General features: G+C 41.1%; 1 protein-coding gene across 1 annotated transcript; it reads right to left on the bottom strand.

Annotated features, from left to right (window-relative positions):
- Positions 1-2,001: 2,001 nt before the first annotated feature.
- PRRG4 (proline rich and Gla domain 4) lies at positions 2,002-10,113 on the bottom strand. Its single transcript, XM_069015901.1, has 6 exons — positions 9,809-10,113; positions 8,963-9,077; positions 5,756-5,919; positions 4,445-4,493; positions 3,603-3,738; positions 2,002-2,860 (listed from the first exon to the last, which is right to left on the bottom strand). The coding sequence occupies exons 2-6, from the start codon at positions 9,066-9,068 to the stop codon at positions 2,632-2,634; spliced, it is 684 nt and encodes a 227-aa protein (XP_068872002.1). The 5' UTR covers positions 9,069-9,077; positions 9,809-10,113; the 3' UTR covers positions 2,002-2,631.
- Positions 10,114-10,486: the final 373 nt, after the last annotated feature.

Genomic DNA, 10,486 nt, shown 5'->3' with positions numbered 1-10,486 from the left:
TAACGTAAGAGTGTCTCAGGCCAGGAGTCAGTGTTTGAAAGAAGGAAAACAAACTCAACCTAAACAACTGCCATTAAAAGGAATTTTTTTCCCTCTACAAGGAGAGGTAAGTTTATACTGTATTCAACTAAACTTTAAACTTTGCTCCTTCTTTGTAACAAGCAGGATGTGTCTTGCAAATTGTCATGTTACGTGCAACCAGTGTTTGAATGTCAGTCCCTGCATATTTTCAGGATCTAAGGTGCAGACTCGGGTAAATTTGAGTGTTTTACTCTACTGAAAGGGCCCTTTACTGCCCAAAGCACTACACCATTGATATTTAACAGTTACACCCTCTTAATTTTTTTGATTAATTATGAAGGACAAGATTTTTGCATGTATTGCATGGAATCAGTTGCAAATGATTTGTAGGAATGGTAGAAAAATCAAAGTCCAATGATTGAATGGGATGCTGTACAATTTCTGTAGTGTATTTAAAATGTGACTTTGCCAGATGTCTGTAGTAACATTAAAGAATCTTTGTATGCTCACAAGCCCTGTGAAATCCCTTGCCTTGGAAGTTTTCCTATCAGTTCCATTAGTTAATAGTTTTTGTGTCACAGGAAAAATCTAGGTTAAAGTGTGTTCTAGAGCTCAAAATGCACATTAAAACATTAAAAAATTGTTAGCTAAATGAAAGGGAAATATGGGAGAATGTTTTTGCAAGCTTATAATTGCATAACTTCTCATAAGCTTGTATTTTGATTGTCAACAGTGACCTCCCACAATTCACTTATTTCAGTCTTACAGAACTTTGAGAACTTCAAGATGCTTTCACAAGTAGGGCAAAAGTGAATTGAAATATCCCAACGTGGAGATTCCCCCATCTCTCAACAAGAAAGAAGCAGTAGAGAGATTTGTGACTCTCCAAAAGCCAAGTTCCATGGTGAAGTTTTATGAACAGGAACACCAATGGCACTGCTATCAACAACATTGCATGTATTTTTCAAAGGGCAAGACTTCATTGTGTAGCACTGTCAGTGTACCCTCTTTATATTCCAAGATTTGGAGTGTTCTCATTATTACAAATGCATTTACAGGTTGAAAATCTCAAACCAATTTTCTGCATCCCACTCAACAGCACTGTAGCTTCTAGTATATTAAAAATAGTAAAATTCAGTAAAATGTTATTCATTTCAACTTTTATCCTTTAACTTATAATATAAAGTGGATTGTAGACACCAAATTGAAATATAATTTGCTGTTGTCAGCATTGACTCAATGAGGGGAAAAAAGAGGAGGTTGTTTAAGAAGTTAAAAAACTTAATTGTGTGTGTCTTAACTGTACAGCCACTGTCAAACAAGAAAACACCGGGCTGACATGTTTCCTGTGAGACCCTCTGCTGTGGCTCCCTGTGGTGAGGAGGTGAAGGGACACAAGTGCTGGGCAGCAATTTGCTCAGCAAGATCTGTAGGCTACATTAATGCTGGGGAGTGATCTTTCAATAAGATGTAAAATTAATGGTGGCTACAACTGTAGATACAGAAACTGTCTTGATACAGTGCCAGTAACTCCCTGAAGTTCTTGACTCTTGGTTATTGATCTAATATGATATTTCATTCTACTTAAAGGTGTTGTTTTGTCATCCCTGTAGTGCAAGACACACATATCAAAGTGCTTCTGTGGGGTAGTTTGGCCTTTGATTTGAAAGTTAAATGTCTCTCTCAACATTTCAGTTTTTAAACTATGAAAGAAATGTTAGCTGTGAAACCTGGGTAATTTTTTAACAAGGGACAAATCTCTAGATCTTTGCTTACCATCCCCTGGCCCACAGTACTCTACTTACTCTCTTTGACCTGGTATTTACTGTTGAACATCAAAACAATTTGATTCAAGTATACTTTGTCTGAATTGTGTGCCATGTAATGAATGTTTCCTTTTGATGCAAAATTATAATCATAAAAATACAACAAATTAAGTTGTCTGACCAGCAATGTCTAAAACAAACTAGTGCAATCCAGTAGCAGTACTATATATATATATATATATATTTGAAAGATCAAGTCATGAAATAATTTTCACACTCGAATCTATTACAAGATGAATAGAAAATTCACACAGCAAAGAAGTGAATATATCAAATAACAAAGCAGATTTCTTATGGTGGTTTGATGTACTAAGTCACAAAAAATGGTTAGTGTCAATATGAGCAATTAAAACACTGTTCCTCCTGAAGAAAAAGAGGATGAAACTATTAGTGAAACATCAATAGTTTGATGGGATGGCTCAAAGTGCGTTATGGAAGAGGGCAGCAGTACAACACTTGCTCTTTATGCATTCCCTCCTCTTGGCACAGTGACTTTGTGCAAAGAATGGTCCTGCAGCCTTTGCAACAGGTGACCTCTTTTCCCAAATGGGAACGTCACTTGTTCCTAGCTGTCCAAAAGATCTTTCACATTTTTGTAAATCATCTTGCAATATGCAAGGTAGCACACACTTTTTCAAAAGTATCTTATCACAGAATCGCCAGGTTGGAAGAGACCTCTAAGATCATCGAGTCCAACCCATGCCCTAACACCTCCACTAAACCATGGCACTGAGTGCCACAATGTTCCAGTAGGTCCCCCCTCACCCCAGAAGGAGGTTTGTGGCTAGGGGCCAGGAAGAGACATGGACTTTTGAAACACCCGTGCATGTCTCGGGGGCCCTGGATAAGGGGGTGGGGGCACGTTGTGCTGTCCATCTGAGGTAACTGCTTGCTCGTAAGTGGGCAGTCCTGAATCGTCAGTTCTGACAGCAAGGGGGTTTAAGGAAAACTCTTCATGCCTTCTGAAGATGTTGGCTGAATTACGTCTTCTGCTTCTTACATAACCCAAGGACCTAAAGAAAGGTAACAGTAAGTAAGTGGAAACTTCTGCTTTATAGGGAAGCAAGAATGCAAAGTCTTAATTATAAAATAAACAAAACCCAAAACAACCCAAAAAACCCCACAAGAGAAATAAACATGCCTTCAGCAATCACAAAGACCAGAAGCCAAATACTCTCTCCAAACCACAGGGCAAGAATAGCTCAGTGATGTGAAATTTATAGGGAAGAGGAAGCACAGAAACTTCTTATATTCTTCTCAAGTTTAGGACAAAGGAACAAGCAGGAGTAGAAAACTGGTAAAAAAGCATTTCCTCCAAACTACTTCATCATCTACTACTACAACTACTTCATGTCTGAGGTAGAGCATGTGCCATGAAGAGCATACAGCCTACTTGAAAGCACCAGCAGAACACATTAGATTTCCCACTGCAGGCCCCAACCTACTAAAATTATTCCGTCATCTTAGTTAGAATATTTTGGAACCAAAACCACACAAACACACACACTAAAAAAAGCCAAACTCAAAGGATTAGGTGTGCAGTACTGTTTTATGTTTTTGTGTTATTAACTGCAGCATAACTACTGCTAGTGCTTGCTCACTTAACTTTGCTTCTAGGCAAGTAAGAACTAGAACTTCCACTGGATTCTCCGAGAATACAGTCAGAGCAATCCACAGTGACTTTTAAATGCCATTCTTAAGCAAGAGTTTGTTTTGGTGTGTGTTTGGGTTTCTTTAAGCAGTGAAATTCCTTACCCTGGTGGTTGCCTTGATTTGCATCTGCTCTTGCAGCAGTAGAAGATAATCAGTGCAATTATAACCAACAGTACTCCAGCAGCAACCAGGCCGATGAGCAGTCCTGTGACATTAATCTTTTGTAGTGCCTCATCACCTGAAGAGAAAACATTGGTGATTTTCATTATGTGTTCTTTCCATCTACCCAGTCTGCAGTTTACACTGTAAAATACTACTTTTGCTGTGCCATAAAGCTGGTCCTTCCCCAGATGTCTAACTTGCTGTGAGAGGCTGTAAGTCTGTGCAACACAACCCAAGAGTATCATTCACAGTCAGCTTAAAGCAAAAGGGAGTAGATATCCCCTTTTCTCTACAGAAAACTGTTGAGATGCCTGTCTTCTAATGCCTTCCAAATATTCCTTCATGTACTTGTGACCTTGATCAGGCTGTAGATCTTTCCTCAAGTCCAACTGACCATTTTTTATTAAACATCTGGCACCAGACTACTCTGAGCCTAAATCAGGCTGTTACAGTACTATTAAAGAAATGGGGAGAAAAAACAAAACCAAACCACAGAGAGCAGCCACAGAAGTACTGCAAAGTTTACCAATTGTGTAGTAAAGAAATGGTCAAGGAAATTATAGTTTTTACTTACAGACCTATAATGGATCCCACTTTAAGACGCTTCAGTTTTATAATATAATTAATGCCTTACATAATTAAATATACTTATACAGTTCACAGTGATCTTCAGTAAAAAGAATTTCTGATTTCCTTAACTGAATGCATGATCTATTAAGAATGTACTATTACAACAACCAGAAAATACTGCAATATAGAAAAACAGCAAAAATATCACTTACCTATTTTTATTTTAGGGCCTTTAGTTGAATAGTCTTTCCAAAAATCCATCTACAAAACCCAAAAAGAATCAGATTTATGTGAGATACATAAGTGACAGGCCTACTGGCTTATTTTTAATATGGTACCTTGGGCAAAATTTGACAATGGCATAAACAGAAATAACTCCTGCTGAATGATTTGTATTTGCTCATCCCATGATATTTTTCTTATACAACTTTGCATTAAAATTTCTCAGATGCCAGTTGGTAAAAGAGAAAAGTGTATTTAACCATCCAGTGTTACCTCATATTTCTGCCTGATTACAGTAGAAGTTAGGATATATTCTGACACCAAAAAAATGCTTACAATTATTTTTTGTAAATCCCTACAAAAGAGGATTTGAGGCAAAGTTAAGTTCTTAAGAATCTGACATCTGTATGAACGTATGAATTCATATCAGCTAGGAAAAATAATGGGATTCATTTAAGAGAAAAACTTTTATGTTGTGTGATCATCAGGCACTAAATGTGTTTAGCTATAATTTTCACTTTTGCTACCTAGCAAAAGACTCCAGCAAGATTTTAATTTAACAATTAACCTTTTTCTTAGGAAAGTGTTAGCAATGGCAAATTAACCTTTCCACCTTCAGAATAGGAGTGTATGCCTTGCTCTTTCTGCAGCTTAGTGCAGTGCACACCTAGAGTCACAAAGAGATTCTTGCTGCATGTGCAGCAACCTTCAGACCATCCTCACATTCCTTTATTGCGCTGAAAGGTTTCTTTTTGTTTCTTTTTTAAAATATATACCAGGTTTCTTCTCAGCTATGTCTAGGTAGGGAGTTGGAATATGGTGTGATAGGAATACTCAGCAATAGCTGAACTGCAGACTTGCTCCATACTGGCCTCTTACAAAACACTTCTGTGGCATGACACAAGGATGCAATCAGCCAATTAATACAGATAGCATGTGCAACACATTTAATTGGATGCTGAGTAATTTCTAAAAAATCCAGAAGTCTGAAAATGTAGGAATATCCACAGGTGGGACTTCTGGAGCTTCATTTCTATTTGTTTGCAGAATTAAAGTCCACATCTAAAGTCTTTAAGACAATAATACATATTCAAGTGCATTCACTGTGTATCTAAAGCAAGAACTCCATGTACTTGGGATATCTACTTTTGGAGTAAAGTAAGTAGTCATCTTTAAGTGCTGTGTTAGAGGAGTTCCAGTATTTGTGTACAATAATTTATGTTGCAATAATTTGTGTACAAAAATAAGGTTATTTAGCCAATAACCTCCCTCACTATATTAAATTCAGTTTGAACGTCTACCGTTTTATCAGGGTCTTCAAAAATTTCTCTTGCTTCTTCATAATTGCACAGTTCTTCATAGCATTCCCTTTCCAGGTTATCAGCTGTGAATGCTTCAAAATCAAATCTATTGTTCAGAAGATGTCGTCCAATGAATAAATTGGCCTCCCTCGCAGATGTGAACACTAAAAAAAAAAAAAAAATCAAGTTGATTTAAAACAAGTTAGGAAGGTTAAATTTGGTATTTTTAAAGAATGGTAAAGATCTGAAAGGAGTACATTGGGATAATTTCCTTCCCTAGCATCTCTCAGCTACATACAAGAAAAAGAAATATAAAGTCTCCTAAAATGTCTTCTTCACTACTATCTTTTCTAACTATGTAACATAAAATAAATGTATTTTCCTTTCTCATAAGCCATCTCAGCTATTCCTTATCCTGGCCAAGAGAATTTGATTGTCATGAGAGCTGTTGGTCAAGTTTTGGTGTGACCCTTTCTGGGATGTGAGCAAGAGTTTTTACTGGAGCTCTTCAGAACAAAGCAATAGTCACATAAAGCAGAATTCAGTCAGATCCAAAGTAAGCAACACCCTGCCCTAGTAGGGGAAGGAGGCAAGGGAGGAGGCCAGGGTGGGGAAAGGAAAAAACCAAATATACATTTATCAATATTCTGGTATCTGTGAGTACCAAATTTTATCTACACAATTTGGTTTTTAAATCACATCAGCAGACCCCTATTCATTCTACAATTGTTCTCTTTTCACAGTAGTGCCATCGAGCTTTATGTAAAGGTGCCATATAACCAAGTTTGTTTTAAATTTGTCGATGATATGAATTTTACTGACAACAGGCATTTCTGAAGACATTTAATTATTCTCTTCTTTTGTGCTCCATGAGGCCTCATGGAGTAAGTTGTGAGGTGAGATTCCAGAACAGTGAGTGAAATTATAGAAGGTTTTGGAATACAGGAATGTATTTCCTCACTAGGCATTTTCCATAGTCAAGTTTTAGCCTGCTCTTGCTACAGTTTCTTATTAGAAAAAAAAAAAAATTGTTTCAGGACAAAACTAGGTTTCTGGCTTGATTTTCAGTGAAAGCCTAATCTGTGTCCAAGAAATTCAGGCTATTTGGTTGAGCAAAATGGCTAGAGAATTATTTTTGCCAAGTGTAATGCAGAAACAGCATTGTTACATACCAAGCCGGATGGCTAAAAAAGGACATGAGATTCAGGATAAAGTTATTCAGCTACAAATTAGCTTTGTGTTCCTGTTAGCCTGTTTGGCAAGATTATTACATTGTTCAGGAATTTTCACCCTAATAGTTACTGTTAGATCTTGCAGTAGTATCTTGTAACATTTTGCTCTCTGAAAACTGCAGCATAACTTACATATTGGTTGTTTATGTCTTTAATATTATAGTATACTTAAAGAATATTACAGCACATATTTATATAATTTACATACTGTTACAGTGTATACTGAAGCAGCTACACATGTGCACATGCATTTGTCTTTGTCATTCTAAAGCAATTGCAAGAAAATCTAAACTTAAAATATTTATACTATATATACAAAGAACCAGAGAAAAGGACTTAACAAAAAAACCCCAAAAAACCAAACCCCCAAACCAAAATCAAAACTCCCTCAAACCCACAAGTGGAAAGGAAAAGAACTACATGGAAAAAAAAAAATATTATCAATATTCTTGGTTCAGTGCAAATTACAAAAGTAACTTTGTTCTTCTGAAGCAGAGATCTTCAGTTTTGCTCAGCAGTGTTTCGCTCTTTACCATGCAAGTAGTATTAGCTGTCCTTCTGAATTAACTTAGAGAACTGATGCATTTTATTTAAAATGGAATGTATAGGTAAGTCGCCTGGAACATAGAACCCTCAATTCCCAGGGATACATGGACCCTTTTTTCTTTTCAAGATTTTTTTATCCATTTATCTGCACTTTTTTCACTTTGTCACGTATCTCCATATCTCCATCTCCGACTTGTTTGCAACCCAGTTATTAAGACAGTATTTGAAGAATGAAACAGATGGATTTGAATTGTCTTCTAAATGTGAGAGACATGGATGCAGTTCTTCAGTGCTTGGTTTCATAAAACGATCCATGCAGTTTTAGGATGCCCAGCATTTAAAAATACAACCCCACAATATGCTCAGTAAAGTAGCTCTGCTGGTAAAAGATGTTCAGAAAATGCTGAAGGGGGACCTCTCAAGGCAGGTACCTCATACCTTTGGCAACTGTTCTACTTGCTAAATTATTGGATAAAGGGTTTGGCCCTTCTCTTTCCAACTCTGTCTTTAAAGGAGGAGTGATCTGGGCCTATTGTCAGGAGAGAGTTCTCACAGGAACGAGGCAGCCTGATGTTTTATGCCCAGGGCAATACGGATTTTAACAAATCATCTGTCTCAAGCATTTTTCTGCTAGCCATGGTTTCTGCTCCACATACTGCCCTTAAGGAGCCTCGTGCTCAATGTGATGACCTTTTAAAGTCTGTCTTAGATTTCAGCACTCTTTGTCCATCGAGAAGACTGGACAGCTAAGTTAGAAATTCCTTTTTGAAGCCTTGATGCTTAAAATGTTAAGCATCACATGGCTTTGCTTTGTAGTGCTCGAGTCCTGGGGAAGTTAATTGTTTTCACATGAGTTGCTCTCCACTTCTCTCCCTCCAAAGTGAAGAACTGCAAAAGCAGCACTATGCTTATCTTTCCAGGTGTTATAAGGGGGTCTGCTACTAAGAGAAAGTACCAATTTCAAAAAACAACCAAATAAACGCTTTCAAATACAAAGCAATTTCAGATATACAAATACAACTGTGATGTGCTCAAGTAGTACCAAAACAATACTGTCTTAACACAGATTTCAAACTTTTTGAATTTTGATGTTACTTAAAGGATTCTGGTTGTATCAACCACAATAATCCCAAAGGCCTGGAAAAAGTTCAGTTGTCCCAATCTGCATTTATTACTACATCTGATAAATACTTGATCTTACCACCTAAGTCAATTATCAATCATTTCAGCAAAAGATATTAAAATAGTCCGAAATTAAGCATAAAACAACTTAATTTTTTTAATGAAGTAAAAAAAAAATACAACAAAACCTCCAAAAAACCCACCCCCAAAACAACAACAACAACAACAACTAAACAATTAAAGAAGCCAGCAAAGCGAAGTTAGAAACAATTTTGGAAAGCACAAAGTCATGTTAAAACTAAATTACCATCTTTCCATTCAGGTTGCTTCAAGGTATTTAATCTCCCAGGGCAGTGAGGAAACGCGAACATCACCACATGCAGTTGACACAGCACTACCAAAACCGCGAACATGGCCGGGGTCTGTCAGACAGAAACTAACGTGAGTTAACAAAGAATGACAGCGCAATCTTCTGAAGTGTCAGCGATGAACCCTGAGTGAATCCTGTCAATGAAGTCATCCAGCGCAAGCACCTACACGCACTCGAGACTAATAGGTCCCTTGAAGAAAGACACCGATCCAAACTGGTCCTGCCTGTGTCTTGCGGAGTTCTCGTTGTGTAACATCCGCACATATCACCGGGGCCGCTCTCGCCACCTCCTGCTCTCCTCTCCCAGCCAAACAGGGCGGCAGCCCCGTTCGCTGGCGAATTGACAGGGAAAGAGCCCCCGCAGGGTGCCTCAGGAACGCCCTGAAACTGCAGAGCCTTTGCTGCCGGAGCAGGTAATAAAAGCTCCCCCACGGGAACAGGTACAAAGCCCGTTCTGTCAGGAGTATGGAACAAATCCGTAACTCTGCACGGAGTCACCCGACGCAGGTGAAAACACGATCACCGCCCGAGGCAGGGACGTGCGACAGCCACTCGGGGGCACGGCCGGGGGCACGGCCGGCCGCTCCCGCAGGGCGCTCCCGCAGGGCTGCCCCACCGCTCCCCGGGCCCGCCCGTGGCCAGGGCACAGCCTCTGCCACCCCCGCTGCCGCAGCCGCCCCGACCCGGGCAGCTCCGGGGAGCAGGAGGAGGTCCCGGGGAGCGCCCGCGGCCGGCGCGGCGGGGAGAAGGAGCACCTCATCCCGCTTCCCAGCGCTGCCCTACCTGTCCCGGCGGGACTGGGCGGAACGGCTCACGGAGCAGCCTCTCCCGGGACTCTGCGGCGGGATCCGAGCGGAGCAGGTGCTGGGACAGCCTCTCCCGGGACTCTGCGGCCGGATCCGAGCGGAGCGGGTGCTGGGACAGCCTCTCCCGGGCCGTGCAGCGGGATCCGAGCGGAGCGGGTGCTGGGACAGCCTCTCCCGGGCTGTGCAGCGGGATCCGAGCGGAGCGGGTGCTGGGACAGCCTCTCCCGGGCTGTGCAGCGGGATCCGAGCGGAGCGGGTGGTGGGACAGCCTCTCCCGGGCCGTGCAGCAGCGGGGGCGCTTCCGGGCGGGCGCGGCGTAGTCACGGGGCTGCGCCCGGGCCGGCCCCGCCCCGCCCGCGCTGCCGGAGCACCGGCTGGGGCGGCCCTGGGGCAGAAACGCCCCTGGAGTCTGGGGAAAGAGGAGTCGTGGGCAGTGCTGGGGCAGCCGGAGAGGCCGCTGGGATGGCGGGGCTGGGGCTCTCGCTCGGGCATTACCCTGGGCTTTGTTTCCAGACACCTGCCTGGCCTCTCGGCCCCCGCCCGCAGCGGCGTAGGCAGCAGGTCCTTTCTCCTTCTGCAAACCCCTTCTACTGTTAAACCTGACTTTTTGTGCCTTGGTTTAGTCGCGGTGCTGAGAACCTGCTTTGGGTTTTGC

This window comes from Aphelocoma coerulescens, chromosome 5 (genome assembly GCF_041296385.1).
Source record: "Aphelocoma coerulescens isolate FSJ_1873_10779 chromosome 5, UR_Acoe_1.0, whole genome shotgun sequence".
Lineage (NCBI taxonomy): Eukaryota > Metazoa > Chordata > Aves > Passeriformes > Corvidae > Aphelocoma > Aphelocoma coerulescens.
Note: the sequence above shows the minus strand (reverse complement) of the source record. Positions and strands in the feature narration are given on the sequence as shown.